General features: G+C 38.4%; 2 protein-coding genes across 2 annotated transcripts in view; both read left to right on the top strand.

Moving 5' to 3' along the window:
• The first annotated feature begins 67 nt into the window (after window positions 1-67).
• LOC140942876 (serine/threonine-protein kinase Nek9-like) lies at window positions 68-23,716 on the top strand. The gene is made up of 30 exons (XM_073391890.1): window positions 68-453; window positions 2,693-2,870; window positions 3,071-3,123; window positions 3,855-3,925; window positions 4,912-5,020; window positions 5,695-5,744; window positions 6,352-6,433; window positions 6,690-6,794; window positions 7,912-7,976; window positions 8,400-8,450; window positions 9,591-9,645; window positions 10,433-10,507; window positions 11,635-11,697; window positions 12,393-12,537; window positions 12,830-12,991; window positions 14,173-14,211; window positions 14,459-14,505; window positions 14,898-15,056; window positions 15,368-15,426; window positions 16,122-16,174; window positions 16,655-16,816; window positions 16,917-17,162; window positions 17,337-17,536; window positions 18,881-19,015; window positions 19,628-19,689; window positions 20,230-20,276; window positions 20,383-20,438; window positions 21,537-21,590; window positions 22,257-22,358; window positions 23,504-23,716. The coding sequence occupies exons 1-30, from the start codon at window positions 343-345 to the stop codon at window positions 23,579-23,581; spliced, it is 2,874 nt and encodes a 957-aa protein (XP_073247991.1). The 5' UTR covers window positions 68-342; the 3' UTR covers window positions 23,582-23,716.
• A 586-nt stretch (window positions 23,717-24,302) lies between these two features.
• Window positions 24,303-24,785, top strand: part of LOC140943686 (uncharacterized protein KIAA1958-like) — a 1,726-nt gene continuing 1,243 nt past the window's right edge. Inside the window, exon 1 of the mRNA XM_073392797.1 lies at window positions 24,303-24,785. This exon is cut by the window's right edge and continues 1,243 nt beyond it. Within this exon, the coding sequence (XP_073248898.1) occupies window positions 24,540-24,785 (246 nt within the window). The 5' untranslated portion in view covers window positions 24,303-24,539.

Genomic DNA, 24,785 nt, shown 5'->3' with positions numbered 1-24,785 from the left:
TGACACTGATCACATAGTGTCCTTTAAAAGGTTTACCGCTACTCGACTACAGGCTCAAGTGGGATTTCTGTACTTTGTAAGGCAGCTAGCACCGGCAGCTGGCATTCCACAAAAACCGATGCAGTTTGCCTCGAAACTGCCTTGATCTAAAAGATACAGTCTGTACCTTCATCAACTAAGACTATGCTTGCAGATCTGGTTTCAAGCGTGGTTGGCCGGTCCTCAAATCGCCCGAGGACTCTGAGTGGGCGCGCGGCATCTGGCTTTGCGCGAAGGCAATATGCATCTGAAATTTAATTGTGTGTTTAAAGTATTTGATTTTTAATTTCTTCCGGCTACATAATGGCGGACGACTCGTTCGTTGAACCAAAAGCATCGGAAGAACCTTACACGAGGATAAAGACCCTGGGAAGAGGAGCTTTTGGCGAAGCAGTTTTGTATCGCAAAACGGAGGTAAGAATAGATTTGTTCAGTCTGCAGTTTATATCGCTGCAAGCAAATATCGCAAGCAAAACACAGCACGTATTTCTTTGGCAGGGCTTTGGCTGCGGTTATTAAAAATAATGCTCTCGCAAATTTTGCATTTTTCAAGAATAATGTCAGCGCTTTTTTTGCGATACATTTTTCTCATCGCAAAAAAATTTCCCTTTCCAGCAGGGTTTATACTGAATGCGGGGGTTGCGAATAATCGTTTCTGCAATGGTAAATAAAAGTTACTCCCTTCCCGAGTAATCGAGTTGTTAATGATTCATTATCCTCCAGTTGTTAGCAAGTTGATGTCTCTTGACCTTTTATTTCCTGTGGCAATTATTTTAAGTCGAAAGTTGTCTTGAAAAGCTGAAATTAAACTGGTCTAAGCTTAATTAAACTGGCTTATGGAAGTGTGTCATAAATGAACATTTTTCGAATTTTTAGACTGTACTCTTTTATAATAATTATACAGCTTTCAGGTTTCTCAAAAGCCCGGAAAAAGGATATTTTTACCATAGTTTTTTATTTACGTTTGTGAAAAGTGACACTATAAGCAGGGTGCTACATCAAATTATTATTAAGCTTATCATTATTATTTCAAGTGTCAAAGATCAAACAACCGCTGATTTCTTGAATTATTATTTTGAAAGAATAGCTAAATATTTCGTAGTTTCAGATATTTAGTAAGGAGTAAACTCACACAAAAAAGAAACATGTGAGGGGAATTGTGTAGTACATAAAATACTACACTAAGAAGGTTTGACATCATATTTATTGCATAGCTTTGAGGTAATCAAGCATGGATTGTTTACCTTTGGTCTTAAGAGTTTAATAAGCACTTGAAAGTTTAAAAATGTCAGGCATTCATGTATGGATGGAGAGGATCAAAATAATATCTCTCTACTATGGATAATCCTTTTGCAGGAAGGAGGTCATTCTAATATTTTAAAATTTGATATGTCTAGACAATGGAGACCTTTAAATTCAAGGAGGACGACGACCATGAGTACAAGATTTGACGTGAAGTTTTTTCTCGTCTTCTCAAAATACAGACCTCCCAGAAAGCTTCATTTTACCATTTTTCACTAGAAAACTTAGCATTGTTAACTTTAGTGAAGGTTATGCGCTCTCCCAATCGCAAAAATGATAAAACTTCTAACATTAATTGGTACATGTATCTTGTTTTGCCACCATGACGTTCGCCCGAAAACTCATAGTAGAGTGATGAGGGCTACCACATTTTCCCGCCAAAATGACCCTGGCTTACGTGCGTGCACTACTTAGTATTGAGAAATCTCCTACTTGTAGTCATACTCGTCTTAGAATCGAAAGCTTTCTATTAAATATACAGACGGTCGAACCCTTCGGCTTCCCATCTTGTCACAATTGAGGTTGGACAGTCTGCTTATAAATTTCTGATAAGAGATGTATTCTGGTAAAGTAGTACTTCACATAGCAATCTGAATATAAGCAGTTTTATTATTTACTTTTCTCAGTGAATTTTGTTTATATGACTTGCTTGTTGAAGGTACTGTCAGTGACATAAAGGCCTTCTTTGGGAGGGGGGGGGAAGGGTACATATGTCCCTGGTCTGAATTTCAAAAGCGGTTGTTTCATGTATTGAAGAGGAGGCTATGTCATTGTCAGTATTTTGCTACCAACTGTGTTTGCCATTTTCCTCGTCACGGTTGCAGTTTTCAACCAATCTTCATGTCGTTTGTTGCAATTTCATCTGTCTTATGTCCCTGTTTTAAGGCTGTGTCAGTTGATGTAATTTAACTTTAACGGGGCCATAGAGTGTATTTCTCTTTTAAAGATGGAGAATGGTGGGTAAATTTAAAAATCCTGGATCTTGGAAAATCTGATCTCTAAAAGTCTTGGAAGCGTTGTGATTTCCTAGTTTTTTTGTTTTGTTTTGTTCTTTTTTTTGTTAAGTCTTTTTAGAAGTATTTAGCTAGAAACTACTGACAGATGTATTGTTTAATACAATATTATTTTTTGACAAAAAAGAATAATACCCCTTCGACTGTAAATTGCCAGTATTCACATAACCTTGGATCTTTAGTAATTTAATCTATATTTCTTGTCAGGGGAAATTTGATAATGATCAAGAGTGGACCTTTAAGATATGACTAATTTTTACTAAATAAATATTATTCTTGTATGAAGGCAAGAATTGACCTGCCATTTTCTGTTTTGTTGTTGGCTTGTTGTTTGTCAGGACAATGTCCTTGTGGTGGTCAAAGAGGTCAACTTAAGTCGTGCTAGTGACAAGGAAAGAGCTGATGCTGAAAAAGAGGTGGATATCCTGTCGCTGTTGAATCACACCAATATTGTAACATACTATAATCATTATATCGATGGTACATCACTTCTTATTGAAATGGAATACTGCAATGGTGAGTGTTAAGCAGTTCTTTACTTTCAATCCACTTTTTTTAAAGTAAAAGGAAAAATTGTTATTTACTGTTGCACTATCTCTTTCTTTAAAAGAAATAATGATTAAAAGATGCCCTTATCCATTTTATTGTTATTTAAATATTCAGGCCTGAAATGACTTAAAATTTGGTGGATTAATTATGTCTTCTTTTATTCTCAGGTGGTACACTGAATGATAAAATATGTGCACAGAAAGAACTTTTTGCAGAAGAGGTAAGCTGGGGGAAAACAATGACAGTGTACGTTGCTCCTTGCACCTATCCTGTCGTCATGGTGACCGTTAAGGCACCATGGACCTAGCAACCCTTTCGCTCATTTGATTTTGTTTTCAGATTCTTTTAGGGCAACGCAAAACTTCAACCCTTATATCCACTCAGAGATGTTATTCTCCTAATGCTTCTTTTGTTGGCCCCTTCCTCTCCCTCCTTGCACTGTTCCTTGTAAAATTGTCTTGGCAAGCCCTGCTGATCTTGATACATGCCCAAACCACTCAAAAACTACAGTGGACACTCTTTTTCATACTGACTGATTTACTCTGTTTGGAACAGAAAAGCAAATAAATAAATAAATAAATAAATAGACTGAAGGTATTATTAAAACCTGGATGAGACTATATGAGATCAACCCACTGTTCATGTAACTATTGAAAAAAGTTACAGCTAGGGTTACAGGGGTTGATTTGATCCAGTGCGATCTAGGTTTTGTCAATGGCCATGACTATAAGGATCCATTTAAATAATCAACATTTATGGCTAACACCAATTTTCAGCTAGTTCAGAATAATTTTGAACTACTTGAAAATTTGTAGTAGCCGCAAACTTCATTTGAGGGATTTACAGTTAAATTATTTTAATTTTATTAACTTACTCTGCTGTGTTGCTAAAATACACTGTAGCTAAAAAATAATCAATCATTATATTAATTTATATTTTGCTTTATGACAGATAGTAATCTGGTATTTCTTCCAAATATGTTCTGGAATGAGTCACATTCATGAATGTGGTATTGTTCACAGGTAAAATAGTTAATGCAGGGTTATAAAATAGTTTTTTCGAAATGCTACGACTTAGTGTTAGTTCTGTGCTACAGAGCTCTAAAATGGAGCCAGCCTTAAGCATTATACAGGTGGGAAAAAATGATGAAAGAGAATACTTGCCAGAAATATATAATTTTTGTAGCAATTTACTTGTATACCCATAACCCTTTAAATGCCCCCCCACCCCTCCCCTTCTAGTACTCACATGCAAAACTAATAGCAAAACATGTATTTTGAATGCTTTGAAAAAAGAAAAGAGGAAGACGGCAAAAAGTAAATACTCTAGGACGTAATTAATAACTTGTTAGCCAGATATGGTTAAGAATTTTTGTTGTTTGTAATTTTGGTTATTTGGAAATAGTTTTTCACTATAAAAAATTGCGATAAAACATTTCTTAAAATCATTTTAAGATTAAAAAAATTGCTAAAAAGCGACGACGTTTCGACGTTAGCTGAACGTCATTATCAAGTCAAAATAAGTGATTTTTGGTCTATAAATACTAAAAAAACAACAATAGATGACGTTCAGCTAACGTCGAAACGTCGTCGCTTTTTAGCAATTTTTTTAATCTTAAAATGATTTTAAGAAATGTTTTATCGCAATTTTTTATAGTGAAATGCTTTTCAAAATCACTTCTTGTTTGGAAATAGTTGATATACTTTTTATTGTATAAGACTCCAAATAAAAAACATGTATGTATGTATGCAAATTCTCCCAACTGATTTCTCTACATTTCCTTAAGGAATTAGTTGAGAAATAATTATTGGTTTCATGAAAGTTCATTGAAGCATTTTCACTTGGGTGATCTGACTTATTTGATAACTTACAACCTTTCGTCTTGATCATGTATTGATTCTTTTTTAGAATAATGGAGTAGGTCACTCTTGAGTCTGAAAGGAAAGGACTGAAGGAAAAAAGATATCATCATATTGTTGATTTAGAAATTTATTTTTATTCCGTCTAGAGACATCAAGACACTTAACATTTTCTTGACTAAATCTGGGTTGGTGAAACTTGGCGATTTTGGTATTGCAACTGTGTTAAAAGGATCAAGAGAATTTATGGCTGAATCTGTAAGATTTCAATCTTTGTTGTTGTTCATTAGACAGAAGTGGTTCCTGTTTTAACTTATGTAAACTTTTCTTTTGGGTGCCCCGCATTGTGGAAAACTTTGTTAGGCCTTGTACACAACTTCTGTGCTTAAACCAGCAGGGGGGTACCAGGGCAGAGGAGTTACGGTGACAATTGCAAAGCAGTTTTGGGGTTTGCAATTCATGGTTCGGATATTTTTAGGCAAGACGAATGTGGCTTGTAGTTTTGGGTGGTATAAAATAATATAATTTAACCAGGGAGTAATACTTTCCAGGGGTAAAAATGTAAAGACTTGTGTACATATAATAATATTATATGCAATGTTGTCGTTTAATTTTCGTCTTAGCTTATATTGTCAAGCCAGTTGATATTTATTTTCAAACCAGTAGTTATTATTAATTTTCAAACCAGTTTCAATTTGTAATGTCCAGCTGTAATATATTTTCACTGAAGAGTGAATGCATTTAGTATAGAGATCTTAGCAGTTTTTGACAGGATTTAAGTAATTACCATCGGGCATGAGTGATTAGGGTATTAAAAGCACCTGTTTTAGTGATTGGGATTGAGTACTGATCTTATTTCTCAAAAAAATCATGGGGCAGAAATGTGTTAAAAGTGCTCACCAAGTAACTCTTGGTGTTGTGATTCCACATAGGTTGTTGGTACCCCATACTACATGTCACCTGAAATAGTCCAAGGACACAAGTAAGTACCTGAGTAGCTGAAGTGGTGTGTTGATTATTGATTATAATAGGATTTATAGTAAATCAATTTGATGATCACTTTGCTCAAATAGATTAAAAGTTCATTTTTCTAGAAAAACAATTTAAACAAGTGCAAGTGTCCCTGTTATGGACTTTTTGTGGCAGCTTGATTTCAGTCAGGTCTTGAAAAAACTTGAATTCCAGCTTGTCATTTGGGCAAGCTGCTCTGACGTTGTGCTTGCCTTCGTCCACTTCTTGCTGGTTTTATAATAAATTAGTTAATGATTTTGTTAGAGGATGCCTAACCTTAATAGAAGTTACTTGCCCAGCAAGAAAATTGACTCATTCCAGACTACTGGACGGGGCTTTGCGAGCCCTGAAAGACTTAATGTGCTAGATGTATGCTTGAATTTCACATGAGGTTGAACTAACCTCCCTGGCTTATTATTTTAACAGGACAGTGTAGAAAATTAAACTTTAATATCAAGCTGACAAACAGTCCCAAAAGAATTGTTTACTTCTATACTATCATCATGGTTTTTGCCAGGAAATTATGATGGGTAGCTGTCAATATGGCAAAGGTTAACAGATAGTACATCTATTTGCAGATACAACCAAAAGAGTGACATGTGGGCATTGGGATGTGTTTTGTACGAGATGCTCACACTGAGAAAAGTGTTCGATGCAACAGTAAGTTGAAATGTTTTCTTCACTACCCTTTAAAGAAAAACTTAGACCAAGACTTGACTTCTCTTTAATAATACAGTTTCAATTCATACATTTTGTTGTTTCTTTATTTCATTTGTATGCTCCTTTGAAAGTTTAGCAATAATCCAAATTTTCCTCTCCATTTCCTTGCTGAACCAGAGGATCAATTCAATCATACAACACACAAATGCCTTATTTGAAAATAATGTACACCAATTCATTCTTTCTTAATTTGTAGAATCCTCTGAGACTTGTGTCTGACATTGTCAAAGGGCAGTATGAAGAGATTGACTCAGAATATTCAAGTGACATGCATAGTTTGGTAACAATTCTATTATCACAGGTATTGTTTTAAAGTTTATTTAAATAATTCCAAAAATTGATATAAGTACACTTATGTCCAGGTTTGCTTGCAGCTTGCAAACCTGGACATATCTCTACCACTAATGGAACAGGTACCTAGAAATACTGTGTAAGCCTCAGGAGACTCTTAATAAACCTTTGTCATGCGACGGCCATTTTGTCTCAGGAGATTTAAAAAGCTTGGTTTATGCACAGCTAGCCTCGTAGAGAGAACGAGGTTAGCCATGCATAAACAAAGCTTTTTAAATGTCTAGAGACAGAATGGCCACACCATGAGAAAGGTCACTCTGTAAGTTGCTACCACCTCAGACAAAACTGTTGAGTTTTCTAACTTTTGTGCCATACTTCCATCTCCTCTAGACAGAAAAAGTAAGAAACCCTTCCCACTCCCACACCCCTATTCAATGTTGTTTTGGTCTAAAACCCATTGTGTATGATTCTCGTGTTATCCTAAACAACATTGGACAATTAAAGGGTGGGGGGAAATCGGGCATTCATTTCGCGACAGTTTCCATTTCTGGCAGGATGACAGGAAAAAATAGATACTTTTGTGATGTGTCTCAACATGTTTTGTTCAAGGTTGTACTGTATCCTGTCTTCCTAATTTGTGTTGTCTTTGGTTGTGAAGACAAAAGGAGAATTTGGCTGATGATTAAGAGTCACGTCTAATGACTTTTTCTGTGTATTCAGAAAGAGGGCAAACATTTGGGTTCATGTACATGCAGATAATATCTTTTGTTTAAGGAACTCTGCAAGAATCTACATCCAGAATCAAGGCTCTGGAAAACACATTTTAGAACTATTTTTTGAAGTAAAACAAAAATCCCAGAGTGGAGGGGATACTCTGTTCCCTCCGCTTTCCCAACTCCACCCTTGCGAATTGCACCCCTTTTTTGAGTGCCATAGACCACTGCCCTTCCAAAGAAAATGAAAAGCGTACATTAAAAGTGGAAAATGTTCTGTTTCTTACAATATTCTCAACCACCGATAAATCCTTAGCTCCAACAGGCAACTTTTAGCAAGTAGCATTTTGTGTTGTACTCTCCCATTTGTGGAATGTTTAACTTATTGACTTGAGATATTTATGACAACCTTAGAATCCAGATGACAGACCGACAGTTGCAGAAGTTCTAGCTATGCCCTTACTAAGCAGTTTGGGAAGGTAATGCTGTTTTTCTACAGAAAAACAATAGCAGACACAATCATTGCATGTACTAAAAGTATAAGAAACTGCAAGGACAATAAAACGTCATGTTAAATTCATTCAGTTTGGCTTACTGTTGTATGATAGCAGTTTAAACCTATCCCCATCTCTAAATAAAATTAAGAGGTTGGCCAAGTAATACTCACAAGAAGAAGAGTAGTCAAAGCTGTCATAAAAAGACAGGACCCACCACTCCACAAAATGACTGGACGTGGTGGTATCTTCGTGTTCTCACTTTTTCTCAACATCTCAAAGTTGGGTTTCAAATTTTTTCTTTTATGCCATTTTGTCCTTATTTGAATAACTAGGTAGGGGAGTAAAGAATTGTAAGTTCAGTAACCTGTACCTTTTGTCAATTCGTATAACTTTTTTCTCTTGAAGGGAAATGCAAAAGAAAGTTTGGGAGTTGAATGCTTCAACCAGAAGAGCAAGGTAAGTGAAATGTTCCAAACGTTTTTAATAAGAAGTTAGCTCTAACAAGTTGAAGGATGGCTTAACCTGAAAGTAGATTGTACAGGATGTACAACAAATAAATTGAAGGCATTTAAAAAGGACTTTCTAAGTGTAGTTATGGACTTCTGCTCCAACAATTTTTTTGAAAAATCTTTGGTAAACATGCCTATTATATAAATAATACCTGATACCAGAAATTAAATTATCCGAAAATAACGGCAATTTTTTTCAGTAGATGGCCAATTTTCTCTGGAAAGTATAGTCCACTAAAGCACCAATTTTGTTAAAAAATATTTATGACCTATAAAATTTACTTATTTTTATATTATTGCCAAATGATAGGTGTAGTTTTCCTTAAAATTTTGAACCCAACTTGTTAAGACCAAAAAAGTCATGTCACCCCATAGAAAGAAATCCAAGACAGTCTTGGATTCTTTATTCCAATCATTAGTGGGATTCTGGATTCCTTGAGCTGTATTCCAGATTCCTAAGCGCCGGGTTCCGGATTCCACAAACAAAGATTTCTCGGATTCCAGAATCTGGATTCCCTTAAATGGAGATTAAGATGGCATAAAGACGTCACGCTTTGCAGCTGTAATAACAACGGAGCCACCTTGACTTTATTTCTAATAAAAAGTACTTTCAGACTAGTAACTATTAAGTTACATGTATAAACTGCATTATTAGAAACTGAATCATTGGATAATGCAATTCTAGAGCTCTGATTGGCTGAGCCATCATTATAATATTTTTCGGGTGGAGAGAGGCGACGACCAGAAATACGTCGGCAGTTCGCAGGCAAAGCCATCATGGTATATGAGCCATTACACCATGCTCTACAAATATGGTAACTGTACGCGTCTGCTCAAAATTAAAAACAAGATGAAAATCGGTTGTTTTTACAAATACAGTCGGGAAGAATCCTCGTTATTTTGTGGGCGTTTCTGATAAAACAATTATTCCACTCGCGCTTGTTGGATATGAGATGATTATAGCCAACTCAGCGCTATGCACCTCATTGGCTATCTACCATCTCATATCCAATGCGCACTCGTGGAATAATTGTTAATTATCTTTTTCTTACCTTCACCTGTCATTTGCCTGCTTTGGTTTATTAAGGCACGCCAGTGGATCAACAGAAGTTGTCCCCATTATCACATCTAAAAGTAGTGAGGTAAGTTTCTGCATTAAAGCATTGAATTTGATGGGTCCTTGTATCATCCCGGGCATCATCTTTTCAAACAGTATCATTGATCGAATTTATACTGGAGAAAAATTCTCCGTCTATACAAATAGTCCATCAGACAATTCGTCTACATGTAGATATAAATTCATGAAAATGAATTGAGAAGGATTTTTGGCATCTTTGTGTCAGTCTAGTTATAAATTTAGAGAATTGTCTTAGACAAATTCTCCGTCTGTTAGGTATATATTAACAACCGAAGATGAATTTTTTCTCAAAATTCATCTGATAACCGGAATTATATCTAGACGAATAATTCCTCTTTATAAATTCGGCCATTAAGTTGGGCCACACTTTAAATCCTGTCCATCATTTTTCTTTTTTTTAGTTTTTGTTTTTTATCACAAATGGTAAAAATGTAATTCCCAGAGTGATTTATGATACAAAAGCCAACGACAAAGTTGCTAGTTATGTGATGAAACTCTGTGTTTATTTTTGATGTATTACTCCTATGGCTTAAGCACTCATTTTACGGATTAGAGTTAAGCGCTGTTATGGTTAAACCCTTATTTACAACACTTACTTAGTGGCTTGCTGGCTCGCATTGTTTACTAACTAATTCAAAATGATAGGAATATACTATCTGAATGTTTTACGAGGTCAAGTCGTAAAAAGCTGACAAAATCTACCATTTAACAAGGTCGTTGGGCTTTATAGCCATGCATGGCACTTAATTAACCATGTTGGCACTAACAGCTTTCATTTTGGTTTGAATTAGGTGTTTTACTGGGGAGGTGGTAAACAAACTCCACATAAAGTAGACATGTTTCAAGGTGGACATTCCGCGCTTCAGGTGATTACCAGATCCTTGTATTAACTGGTTTATACTACCACATGAGAAATTACTGCAGTTTGATTGGCTTAGAGCAGTTTTATTTCAGCTTAATTTGAAATACCTACATGTGAAAATTACAAACTTTTTTTCGGTAGTAGTATAAACAAATAATAGCATGATTTGTACGTGATATTTGGCATAAATACCACTCGTGATATTTCAAAATTGTCTCAAATTTCACTCGCCTAATGGTTCGTGAAATTACGTATAACAATTTTAAAATATCACTCGTGGTATTTAAACCAAATATCCCTACAAATCATGCTATTACCTATACTAATTTAGATTGATATGCAGAAATGATTTCTGCATATACAAACAGTTTTCTCGATTGTGTGTTTTTTGTTATTTCCCTGGTGTTTGACCAGGATTTTTGAACAAAAGAGCGTCTGTGAGAAGGAGAAGGTGTGCTTTACAGGCAGGGCGTTTTTGCCTTGTCTTTTTTTCCTTTGAATACTTGAGACTGTGGCTCAAGACTTGGAAAAGAATTGTAATAGTCAAAAATTCGAAGAAAGTGCAAAAAAAATAGTCCAGTTTCGATTTAAAAATTACCGCTGAATACAAACATTAACGGCACACTTATACAGGGTTAGCCTCGACGTAAAGTAGAATATTCAGAAATTCCGGCAAGTAAGTGTTTAAAATTTGAATATACACAATAGACAGAGTAATAAACAGGTCTTTTTCTCGTCGGAATTTGTGAATATATTACTTCAGATGGAGGCTAAGCCTGTAAAAAATGCGTCTTCACTTCTTTAATTCAGCGGTCATAGCGAACTCGAAACTGGACTATTTAGGGGTTGTTTAACCTTATTACCAACCATGTTTAGAGTTGACTTTAACTTACTAGTAAAAATGCCCTACAGAACAATTCAAACAAAGTGCATATATCATTTTGTAAAAAAAAAATGAAAAACTTAGCGACATTTTTCTCCTGTTTTGCTGTAGAGGCTCATTTAAATGGTGATAACCCTAGATTAGGTTTATAGTCTCGGCAGTATGAAATAAAACCTTTTGGAGTGGAGGATTTAAGTCTACCAGATTAAATATCAAAATACTTATCGTAAACTTTCATTTAATTTCAGCTGGCTGTTGGTCAATCACATTTCGCTGTTGTAACTGTTGAAAATGAACTCTTCACGTGGGCTGTAAGTACACTGACCATGCTACTTTCTCACCTTTTCATGTGTAACTGTGTCTACCTTTATCGTTTTCTCGTTCTTCACTTTTTGCTTTTCTCTAACCATTATCCATCGTTTCTTTAGTCTGTTAGTTTCCATTCCGTCTCATGATCCTTCTCCATCTTTTTACTCCCTGTCGCTATCTTTTTCTAGTTTCCATCTTATCTGCACCCCACCAGACATCTTCATCACTCCATTATTTTCTCCACCACAGTCTTTATCGTTATTTACTCACTATTCTAACTAATCTCCATCTTAATTTTTCGTCCTTCTCCGTATCCAAACCGCCCGTCTCATCGACCTTCTTTTGTCTCTTTGTTTTCTTAGCCTTTCTCCCGCAAGTTGAGATCAGGCCCAATTTTAGCGGTTCTCATACATTCTCTCTAACGGCTACCATTACAAAGCGAATTGAGCCTGATCTCAGGTTATTCTCCCGCCACTTTTCTTTTTGTCAGATTCTCTGTCCTTTCTTCAAACTTCATGTCCTCTATTTTGGGCCTTTACTGCCGCAATTCTTCTATTACCCTTTTCTATTCACCTTTTAAATCTGTCTGTACCTCTACCTATTCGTCTTTTCATTTCTCTCGGAAACCAGGAGGTGTCGCGAAAATCTCTGGCTGTTTACTAACTCTAGTTTTTGGACGTGTGTTATTTTTTTTCAGAATGTACATGGCGGCAAACAGATGGTAGGCCAGCTGGGACATGGTGATACAGCAGCTTATCGCATCCCAAAACCAATCGATTCATTACATGGAATTCCCATCAAACAAGTTGCGTGCGGAGATGAGTTCACGGCGTGTGTGACAGGTACAAATTCAAAATTAAATGGCCTAACAATTATATGCTTTGTGAATTGTTTGCAACAGAGTAAGATAGATTGAGGTTAAGTTCGCCTTTAGTTGTATGAAAAACTAGAACGATTTGACTTCCCTTGGAATAGTCATTGAAACCTCTTAAAGAGATGTTGCTTCTGCTTCATTGAACGCTAACTTATTCTGCACTGTTCATTTATTCCCTTATTGTTTTTTCAAGGTATTATTATTATTATTATTATTATTATTATTATTATTATTTATTTATTTATTTGTTCATTTTTTAGAGGATGGAGTGTTATACGCTTTCGGCTCAGATTACTGGGGCTGTATCGGCTGCAACAATGAACTGGACGAGGAAGTTGTTACCCCATACAGAGTAAGATTTTTTGATGAGAATCCTGTTGAGCAGGTTGCCTGTGGAGAGTGCCATGTTGTGGCGCTAACAGGTGGGTTGCCTTTGTCTTGACGCAGTACACGTTGATGCTTAGCGAACTCACTTTCCTATAAAAGGCAAAAACTTTTCTGAGGCAAACAGTTACCATACGCACCATGATGTATTTTTTTCAATTAAAACTGTTTTGGCAAATTGAACCACTGTGATAAACCATCATCTTCTCTGAGAGACCCTTCATTTGTGTATTTGCGTCTTGTAGATGTATTTCTGAAATTTTTCTTAACGTCTACTAACCACAGAGCTGTTTTGAGCGTTTTCACATGACGTCACGGCGGCCATATTGGTGTCTTGAAACAATAAAACGGCGGTCATGTTGGTGTACCAAACCAATGCTGTGCAAGTTGAACTATTTTCTTATGTAAACGCTTTTTTTTGTTCCAATAAACATTGTATAGCTGCTGGTCACGTGAGTGGCCACGTGATTGAAATATACTGCGTTTTCATTCACGTGGCTAGCAGCTATGCAAATTTATTGGAACAAAAGAAATTTTTTAAGAAACTTGTTAAGTTCCAATAAACTTTGCATAGCTGCAGGCCGCGTTGAAAACGCTCTGAGCGTTTTCATTCACGTCACCAGCAGCTATGCAAATTTACTGGAACAAGAGAATTTTTTTAAGTAAGAAAAAGGTTCAATCCCCTGGTTTGAGACACCGACGTTTGCACCGTCTCGTTGTTTTGGGGCATCAATATGCCGGACTTGACCTCATGTCTAAAAGGAATAACACACAAACTGCGGTTACAAACATCAGAAATAGCAAACGCATTGTATAACTGACTTTTATAATATCGAACTTGACGCTTCGTACGCTTGACGTCATGTGTTCACACTCTGGGTGGGCAATTAGCGACAGAACAGAAACGTTAGTTGATGACGGCGCGCGCAAATCAAACAACTGGCTTCACCAATGGTAGAGCGGCAAATTGGGCACTGGAAGTCGCGTTTAGTCCTTCCCGCACTTTTTCGGGCCGTCAACTGTCGTTCCCGTTCTGTTGCTAAAACAGCCTATTAGTTTGATTTGATGTTGATGCAATACTGACTTCCATTGTTTGTGACTGTATGTGTACAAGCTTGTAGCGAAGATGTCATGAGTAAATAACGCGTTGTCATTCAACAGTTGCTGTGTTTTATGTCTTCCTAATTAGGTTTTTGACTCCTTTCTTCTCTTGTTTCAGCTTCAAAGGAAGTTTACTCTTGGGGTTGTGGAGAGTATGGTAAGCTCTAAAGAGATTTTGTTTTGTAAAAAACTATGTTTGGAACTGCCTGGGTTTGCCAAAAAGAGGGACGCCGTCTCATCCATGTTAATTTTCGCGGATTATATTTATTCAATTCCGCTTGCCTTAATAAATGATGGACTGATGCAGCTTCGTTCCCAGTCTTCCTTCGCTCACCGCGCGAATAGGCCTGCGGACAAGTGTGGAACTAATGCTACTGTAAACCTTCTTTTCTATTTCTTTATAGGTCGTTTAGGGCTGGGAAATGAAGATGATTGCGCTGCTCCACAGAAGGTAACTTAACATGCATTGCGCTTGAATGTTACGCCAGGCAATTTTTCTTGCAACCTGTCTTGAAATTTTCTAGAACCGTGGCGAGACGGGATGCACAAGGGAGTCGTGATGGAGGCTTTTGCGGAGCAAAAGTTGCGCAGTGGACAATTTAGAGGCACTCGCCTGCCACCATTGTGGCCATAAATGGTCAACCCCTTTAATTCTAGATCAAGTTATGGCAAGATGATCTGTCAGTCTAACTGTGAACAAATTTCTATGATGTTACCATTCAATTTAAATCTCTTCAACAGAACTTTTGCGTGGTAATATTTATTTCTTAGAATTTTATCAAAAGATGTTTGGCATTTTGGGGATTGTTTTTTAAGTTTTCTTTCGGCATTGTTTTGTTGTAGGTGGATGTACCCGCACAGTGTCGGTTGGTATCCGTCTGCTGCGGTTCTGATTTCACCTTTCTACTCACTGCAACTGGGCGACTTCTCGGTTTTGGAAACAACGACGAGAACCAGCTTGGAATCGATACACCACAGTCACTAAGAAAAAGGCAAATAAAGGTTCGTTATTTGAGTACATCCTCGTTTACTTTTTTAACGGAGACAACTCTCAAATTTCGTCTGACGGTACAACCAATTCGTCACTTTAGAAACGCGAAGGGAACTGGAGCCGAAATGTGCCCGCAATTGTTTCTGGGATCGCTGCTGGGGACACGCCGGTCAGCTATTGGCCAATTTTTTTCCGTGTCCTTAGCAACAACCCCAGAAGTCTTTGCGAAAGTTTACACGACCCAGTTTTTTTGTAGTTTCTAAAGTGTCAAATGTGCAGACAGGATAGTATTTCACCCGTTTTTCTGCTTTTTAATTTTCAGTCTGTCTCTGGTCACTTTCCTTATCTCACCCTCCCCAAACCTGTAATGCCTCTTAACAAGTGAGTACTTTTTACACAAAGTTACTTTTATCTGATCGAAAAGAAACATTTTGAAACCATTGGTGGGGAGTTTGGTAGACTAAAGAAGGCTGGAGCTGTTACCAACCCAGAACTGCTCCCCAAACTTCTTACGAATGTTATTTTACAATTAGTAAGTTATTAATGTAATTAGTAATTGATGCCTAAATTTCTCTAGTGACATGGTGAACTATTTTACACAGTTAGTGCTAGTGAAGACGTTTGCGTCTCGGTAAATTGTTGCACCCTAACAGAATACAGCTTTTTGGCTACCAACAGAATTGTTTATCTTGAAACTGATCCTGATTCTGATTCTGATTCTAATTTTCTAGTTGAATGTCGTGATTCAGTCTGGAATATGATATATTTTCGTTGCCTCGTGTTTTCTGGATGCCATCACCTCTTTCACTGGCATTACGAAGTTTCCCCCCCCCCCCCTCCCCACCACCACCACTACTCCCAACCCCTACCCCCAAAACAGTCTCGTAGTATTATTCTACAGAACACCGACCCTGGGCCAGTTAGTTCTTTTTGTAGAGAAAGTAAGCTAAATCATTAACTTTGAGGTTTTGAAACGTCGTTTGCGCGTTTGACTGGTTTGATGCTGTGTTTAAGCTGGTTGAAGTTTATGCTTACGTTTTTTGCTGTTGATGATGTTGTTGTTATTGTTTTTTAAGGTATAGTATAACCTCTGTCTCAGCTGGAAGGACACATTCTGCTGTAATAGATGGTAAGAGTGACACGGCTTTGTTCATTATTGGTGGATTTCCACTGTCGCGTAATCTTAAGGTGCTTACGCTCGTAAATTTTACGCCTGTAAATTTAGGGCAATGTATGAAGTGTCGCGCGTAAATATAAAAGTTGAACCTCGCTCAACTTTTACGTTCACACACGACACTTCATACATTGCCTCTATTTTATTTATGGAAGGAAATTTTACGAGCGTAAGCACCTAAAAGTTACGCTGCAGTTGAAATCCACCCTTATCTTCTTGTGATATCAGTTCCTCGGCTAGGAGAGTAGAAGAAGTTTTACTTAGGTTGCTGATTTATCGAGGTATCAATCGTGGAGGCTTTGTCATGCTAGTCTAAACAACGCATACGTTTTGATAGGAAGCCTTAAATAATTTCGTTCTTTCTTGGTAATTTTCGCACGAATAGAATTTAAACTTCCTAATAACCTTTTGAGATATTTTGTTTGGTTTTCACAGCCTACGGTCGGCTTATAACAGTGGGCTCCAACAAGTTTGGCCAGCTAGGATTGGGAGACTTCAAGCCACGAACGGGACCTTGTATCGTGGGTGGCGAAATGGTTGGCAAACGGATTGTTCAAGCAGCATGTGGAGATGACTTTACAGTTGTGGCTACTGCTGGTAACAACTTATTACGTACATTGGTTTAAACACTAGGAAGCCAGTTAACTGTACTTTATTTCGCCACCTTTCGGTCTTTAACTGTTGTTTCTTTCCTCAGATAACCAGATCTACTCATGGGGGAGGGGTGATAATGGTCGGCTTGGCGTGTTGACGGACAGCCTAATGCGTGCCAAGGGTGGAATCCCGTGCACTGCAGTCCCGCGCCCGATTTTTGGCGCCCTACACGTGCTCTCGTGCGTGGCGTGCAGACACTGGAATTCGCTTATTGTGGCGGAGCGCGTTCTTAGTTCGCGCACTGTCAAGCGCGCAGGGTCATCAGGACGCTCTTTGGAATCTCAATCGTGTAAGTAGCCTACTTTTCTTCTTTCTTGTAGCGTCTTGTGTTTGTATTTGTATTCTATGTCTATCCTTGCCGTCCCGTTGCTACAGACGACAGAAAATAGTTTCAATGTTTAAATATGGCTCTAAATAACAAAACTAGACCCTTATGTTTAAGGAACATGTTCTTTTCAAGCAGCAGGTGATCAAAGTGACTCAGTTTTCTCGGATCCAATGAGACTGGATATCAATCAAGACAGTGGTCCAGCCGATGGGAATTACCTGTACGGAGACTTGACTAAAGACTCGGGAGTTGGCCGCTCACCTCGAACTCCGGGGCCTGGGTCCGACCCCAGAAGTCTGAGCGAGAGTAGCGTGCCGCCAGCTTGGCTACAAGATGTAAGGAGGCGTTCAGTTTTATTTTTTAAACCCTTATTACCTTTTTCCCGTACATCAGTTAGACTTAACGTCAACTCTTCGTTTTAAAAACAGGCGAGAGCTGCTGTCCGAATGAAGATAACCTCGCGTCTAGCAGACGAAACTTTAAAGTCAAGGGGTGCGAATAAGAGTACATAAGGAAGTTTACGCAACCACGTCACTAAATTAGGAAACTTACGCAACCACGTCACTAATCAAATGTATTTGCGATCTTTCAAACTTAATCACAATTACTCCTTATTTGTCAACTGGTGAGAGTCGAATTGTCCGAGACTGGCCCATCGAAGTGAAAGAAGAGATAGGCAAATTCGTCTTCGTATGTTCACGTCCTCAATAAAACGTAGCATTTGGGGATTTCATACAGTAGTCATGCAGTGGACGTTGTCTTTGTCGTTGCCGTTGTCGTCGTTGTTTGGTAAAATCCCCGATGACTGCACAATACTTTAGATGGGGGCGTACGATGGTTGGAATATAAGGCTGTCATTGATCAGGGTGTGTGACTGTTGATATAGTCGAGTGAAATTTAAGTCTGTGTTCACACTTGATTAGTCAGCGCCTGAGACGAACCTACACTTCTGGTTAAGTCCGTCTGTAAAACAGTGCCGAAATCTTTGCTCCGGGCCCCCACCTATGTACCAGGATTTGAGTAAGCGCCATGATTGGCCCGTCATATTAAGAAGGCACAGTAAGAGAAAATTTTCTTATCCACTTGTCCCTCGGACAAGCATTATATTAAATTTGGTTGTCCAATACCCAAGAGTTCTTATCCAAGACGTTTTGCAAGGTTCCTAAGCCAAATGGAGCTCGTAAAAACAAATGAAATGGTCGCGGTATAGCGAAGTTAAACGGAATATTTAACCTTATTTTGTCAAGTATGAGGTTTTCTTTTATAACTATAAGGTAAATTTTAATTCTACAGTGAGTTGAAGTCAATTTTCAACTGTTCCCGTATTTTTTCTAATTAAAAATGTGCTTGTCCCACAGACAAGTCATGTCAAAGGGTTACATGGCCGAACTAAATTTCTACCTGTCGCGGACAACAGGACATAGGTTTTGGCGCACCCTGAAAGGCCTTGTGGATTTGCCAATCAGGATGAAAGGAAATTCAAAATGCAGTGCCGTTAATTCGCTGAGTCCATTGGGGACCCAGAAAAAGCAGCTGGGGGTTGCTTCGCAGACGTTACTAACGGAGGCTGAATTACGTCTGCGAAGTAGGCTACCCTTGGTGCCCAATTACGATTTTCCATTTGGCATTTATGAATACCTTCCTTCAGTTAACTGGATAAACTTCTTTTCGTCTTTTAGGAGCTTGATCAGGCAGAGTATATTTCCATGGAATCGGGCAGCAACTCTGGTAGAACCTCGTCCCAGGCTACCGCATCCAGTCGTGACCGCAATCTCTCCAATTCTGAGAGCACGGTACCGGATTGGTTGAAAAATGTAAGCGTTTGATTTGCCAGCCTACAATTGGAGATCTTAATTTGTTTAAAATCATTAATCAAAGACATCAACAGCAAAAAAATCCATTATACATTATTGTTCACCGGCTTGAATCCGATTTCATTTAGACGCCCATCCGCTGTCACACACACTAAGTATGTTGACGTAGGAATTGCCATTACAATCTTTTTTCTAGGAAAACTTAAAGAAAAATTGGCTCAAAAAGCGCGCGAAAATACTGATGCGAGTATATCGGATCGTGCTCATGCCCCCTGGGCAATTAATTCAATATGGCCGCCGTATCGACAAAAAGGTCTATGGAGGACTACACTCACACTGACGATCATTCCCTTTAATTATGACATGACTTCTGGATTCAAACCGTCTATTACTGAAGTAGACTTTAAAGTCAGGTATCTTTTAGTGCAATGCAAAGATGTCATTTGGTTTTACTGAACGATGAAAAACTTCTATCGTTGTTCCTGTAAGTGCAGATGACTCAGTCACTTGTGCGTCGGTGATGCGCGTGTTCTATAGGTCACTTCTATTCCAAGTCTATCCGTTACCTTGCTTGTCTTTGATTCCTATTTGTCATTCTCATTGTATTTTCAGGAGCTCCGTGAGTCTGAGTATATTCCCATAGATGGCCATGCGTCGCCCTCATCCAGAAGCAAGTGAGTAGTTTTTCTTCTAAACTCAGCCGTCCATAAGTCTAAGGTTGATTTTTTGACTCCTAGCTGCTGGTAAAATCAGGAGTCAACAAAAAAATCGAAAGGGTATTTCCTAGTAAATCCTTCAAAATGAATAGTACCATGTGAAAGTACTGCTGAAGAGGTTCATATGATGATAGTCAAGAGTTCTTGGGAATATATTTATCCAAAGTCCCTATATGTAGCCGTTTTTTTTTTCTGTCAAGAGCGAAGGGAGAAATTTCGATGACGCGCACGCGAAAAAAAGCTAACTGGCGCCTGCCACACACGTTTCTTGTTATGAAAACAACATCCTTAAACCCTAGAATCAACATATCCTCCAAATACCATATTAGTAAGGCGCTGACAAGGAGAATTTGGTTAACAATCACGACCTTTCATAAATAGTCACTTGTTTTGTTCTCATGGCCTTCATGTTTGTTTACAGAGTGGTATTTTAAGGGCAAATGACTTGTTGGTCTTTCTTAGCGACCAAAGGATAATTTTTCACTTTTTATGTTGTAGTGGGATTTCCTTGTCGTCAGTAGCAGTTCAGTGCGATCTTCAGCCAAGTAAGAGAAAATCGTCAAGTTTTTGGTAGATTTTGTTCAAATTATTTTATTTCGTAGTATACTAAGTTGAACATTTGTTAACGGAATTTTTATTGCTGCATTCTAGGCGATGTAGAAGAAATGAAAGCTTTGTTACTACAGCTGCAACAGGAGAACGCCAAGGTTAATATAACGATTATTACAGTGCGGGAGACTCAATGATACGTCTCACTTTTCTTCTTGAGATGACTACCGAACAGTTTGTCGCAACGTCAGTCACTGTGAACAAATGTCCTATTCAGGACATCACTCACTCGCACGATCATATTCCACCAAGAGAGAATAACCGGTCAGAGAGGAAGTCTTAGGGCGTTAGGCGGGATATGTGAATTTCACTTGAGTTATTTTAAGAGGCTGTAATTAAACGAAAGTCTAATTCCTGGGGCCCCGCAAATTTTAATCGGTTGTTTGAAACGTCATGCAGTCCGCGCGCGCCTGCCTCAAAGCAGACAATGCAGAATATTGTAATGGCGACACACCAAGAGAGCATAATGAGAGCATAATGTCCCCTTATTCTAAAAGTTTGCGGACTTCTCCGGAAAACATCTTCCGATTAATTTCAAAGGTTTAATTTGTCTAAAAATAACTTTGGTGAAATTCACATATCCCAAGGGCTAGACTGGGCTCTGTCCCATTATTTTCTCTTGATTCCACCTACTTATGAAACTTCTAATGTACAGTATTGTACCGGTTTCAATTCTGTTATGTATGTAATGACTTTAGAGAGCGTTAGATTCTAAGACGAGAACGACTACGAGTACTGGATTTTCTCAATAGTAAGTAGTGTTCGCGCGTGGACAAGCGTCATTTTGACGGGAAAACGTGGTAGCCGCCGTCATTCTACTACGAGTTTTAACGAGAGTGTGGTTGTGGCGGGAACAAGTTATCAAATGTTAGAAGTTTTAGCGTTTTGCAATCGGGAGAGGTCTTAAGCTCCTTCAATAAAGATAAAAGTGCTAACTTTTCTGGTGAAAAAAAGTGCAATGAAGAATTCCGGGTTGTCTATTTTTTGACAAAAGGGGAAAAAACTTTAAATCAAATCTCGTAGTCGTAGTCGTTCTCGACCTCAATTCTAAAGGTCTCTTTATTTAACTGATGACTGGTGTTTAGTGGGATATGAACCCAAAGCTTACCGGCAGGTAAAAAATCAGTGTCCGCCGCGATTGTTCATTCTCCTTGGTTTTATTGTGGCTACGGTTTCTTTTCTTTTGTCGTTTTCAGCTTAAGGAAAAGTTAGCTCAACAGAGTAAGAAAATGAAGATTTTACAGCAAGAGGTAATTTATTGTCAATTTTTTGGTACACTTCTGGTCACGGTTGTTTAAATGTTGGATAGCGTTGTTGGATAACTATTAGGGAGACCCGCTGCCCTATCCACTGGATAGACGGAGACTTATACAGTGGATAGCGCACCGTAATTTTTAAGGAGTTATTATATCTCCAAAAATGGAGTTAAAAGTTTAGATACAGGATAACCCCTTTTTGGGGGTTACTTTAACTCCTAATTTAACTCCAAATTTGGGGTCATTTTTACTCCTGAAAAAGAGTTCTTTTTACTCTCAGTCTGAAGTTAAAATAAATCCGAAAATGGGATTATTTTTACTCCTTACATGGGTTGTTTTTACTCTTTTTGGAGTTCATTTAACTCTGAAAGTGCAGTAAAAAATTTAGGCACAGGATAGCTCCTTTTTTGGGGTTATTTTAACTCCTCAATATCTGGGGTCATTTTTACTCCTGAAAAAGAGTTCTTTAAACTCCTTTTTGAAGTTGAAATAACTCCCCAAAATGTAACTCCACTGCAAGGAGTTAAATTAACCCCACTTTTCGAACAATTGGTCTTTGGCGTTTAATTTGAATTTAACCAGTTCTGTCAAACTAGACTAAACGTTTTTTTAAAAGGCTGATTATGTGAACGACGTTAAACTGGTTTTGTTTTTCTCCAGAACAACACATTTATTGCTAATCAAAAGAAGTTTTGGGAGCTGATTGACTCGTGGCATAAAGATTGTCAGAAGGCTTCCTCAGCGAACTCCCAAAATAAACAGGTATCGTTATACACGCTATTTGTGCCTGTAGTCTCAGATGTTTGTCCAGTCCGTTGTCATATCCAGACGTCGACACTAATGAGATTCATGCTCCCTATGGTACACATCACGAAATGTCCCCTTACCTTAATCCTCACCTAAACTTACAGCCTGCGAAAACAGCAGACATTTCGCTACGGCACCGCTGTTTTGCCAGCGAAGTGACGTCTGAGGAACGACTGTAGAAATTCCATTCTGATGACGTGTTACTAGTAGATCTGGGTATTGCTTCTGATTGGTTGAAACAAACTTCCCTCGCAGCACGACCAATAAAAAGCACTACCCAGATCTGGGTAGTGAAACGTTATCAGTATGGAATTTCTCCGCTCATTCTTCAGACGTCATTTGGCAGGGAAAACGGTGGCGGCGTTGCGAATTACAGTTCTGTCAAACATGAAGTCTTGTGGGAAAAATTTACTATATTTGAGTTTCAATGTATTTCGTACTTTAGTACTAATTGAGGACACTATTTTTACCTCTCCTACTGGAGACAGGACCGCCATTTTACGTGGTCATCCAAGCTATGCGAAGGTCTTTTTGTTTTCAGGGCTAAGGCTGTACCTTCACTTCTCAGTTGTTTTAAGACCCTGCAGAGTATTGGTCCGGTCCCGAAAATATAACCCTCGACCTTCCGCTCTGTAGTCAAGCGCTCTAATGACTAAGTTAATCCTGCCGCGGTTGAAATTGTAATTTATTTGGTGTAATTAACAATTATTCCTCGAGCCCGAATGGGCTCTGAGTCAATAGTCCACGAGGCCGAAGGCCGAATGGGCTATTGACTCAGAGGCCATGAGGGCGAGAGGAATAATTGTTTTAGTAAAATCCAACTAGTTGGTCGAAAATATCGAGAATAAAAAAATTTTAGCTAGTTAAAGCTAGACTTTAATCCCTTTTTGCCGCCAAAAAGCCCGCGCTTTTCGCTACTAGTGGGCTATAACGTATAGCCTAGTAGTGGCTCAACCAATCAGAACGCAGTATTGATAATAGACCACTAGTTGGATTTTACTAATATACATTACTTCCCCAAGAATATGATCGAAAGTCTCTTGCCTGGCGAATTCTATCCTAACCCTTTATGCTCATTTGCTCTTACATTTTGTCATCAGGGTGAAGGCAGTAACAGCCTTCAACCGTTAGCAGAGGCGGCCTCGACAGAGTCATCTGACGACACGTGGGATGTTTGATATTACAAGCTTTTTTCTTGCCATAGTCACCAGGATGAGGACATAAGAAAATCGGTACACATTAGTGTATCGCAGGTAGTTCAATGGTGCACCACAGTCAATTGTGCATACACAGACTGCGAGCAGCCTGAGTCTCTTATTTCTCTTTGCAAAGTTATTCCATGCTTAACCCATGAACGCGAGCGGTAAGGCCGTGAGCCGCGATGAACGAGGCCGTATAAATGTCTTATTGTAGCGTCGTTGTTTGCAATCGCTGGGATGAGTACTGGACGGATTTTTAGAGAAAAGGCGGACTGGAAGCAGTCGTGAATAAGCGGGGAAATTTTTTGCTTAGCTTCTTAAATGTTTTGCTTTTACGAGGTAATGTTTCTTTTTATTACATCCATTTGGAAATCACAGGTGATCCTTGCAATCTGATTGGCTCAGAGTGCTGTGATTTATTCATGAATCGCACTATTTTGTGCTCTAAATCGCATCTTTTTTTCAACCAATGAGAAAGTAGCACTTAAACAAAACAACCAATCAGATTTCAAGGATCATTCACAGTAACCAATCAAATTGCAGGAAAACAAAAAACAAATAAAGGCAATATTGTGTGGCAAACTTTGTGCAAGTTTTTTGTTGCCAAAACTTTCTTTTTACAAAGGCAAAAATGGACGAATTTAATTACTTACAGTTTCTTAATGATGATAGTGAGCTCCTTGAGGCTGAAGAAGTACTTTTAGGGGAGTTTCCGACATTCAGTGTCCAGTTTGACGAATATTTTGATAATTTTTCCTCCACATCCGCTCCGGATGCGTGCGATCCCGAGTCCAGCAACAAAGAGACAAATCCAGAGCCAACTCAGAAAGTACAAAATGTAGATTCTACAAGGTTCCCTGAAATCTCAAGCGAAGAAATTGAAGAGCTCAAGACTGTTGCCGTCAACAAAAATACCTCCCGCTCGACAAAACAGTGGATGAATGTATTCAAAAGTTGGTGCCAGTCTCGTCATCTAGAAAATGTAAACATAGAAACAATAGCGCCGGAAGAGCTTGACAACATCCTGAGCAAGTTTTACGCCGAAGTAAAAAAAAGGGACGGAGATGATTACGAGCCGGAATGCCTTAAAATCATGCAGAGTGCCATTGAAAGGTATTTAAAGGAGAAGAATTATCCACTGAGCATCGTACGATCGAGGGAGTTTCACAACTCACAAGAAATC

Source organism: Porites lutea, chromosome 7, assembly GCF_958299795.1.
Source record: "Porites lutea chromosome 7, jaPorLute2.1, whole genome shotgun sequence".
In the NCBI taxonomy this organism is placed as follows: domain Eukaryota; kingdom Metazoa; phylum Cnidaria; class Anthozoa; order Scleractinia; family Poritidae; genus Porites; species Porites lutea.
The sequence above is the reverse complement of the archived record's forward strand: the minus strand, read 5'-3'. Positions and strand labels throughout refer to the sequence as shown.

What these genes read in the sequence shown, in the direction of transcription:
- LOC140942876 (XM_073391890.1), top strand. Translation starts at nt 343, where the DNA reads ATGGCGGACGACTCGTTCGTTGAACCAAAAGCATCGGAAGAACCTTAC. An exon ending in TACCGGATTGGTTGAAAAAT is followed by an intron (nt 19,016 to 19,627) that starts GTAAGCGTTTGA and finishes TTGTATTTTCAG; the next exon opens with GAGCTCCGTGAGTCTGAGTA. An exon ending in TGAAGATTTTACAGCAAGAG is followed by an intron (nt 21,591 to 22,256) that starts GTAATTTATTGT and finishes GTTTTTCTCCAG; the next exon opens with AACAACACATTTATTGCTAA.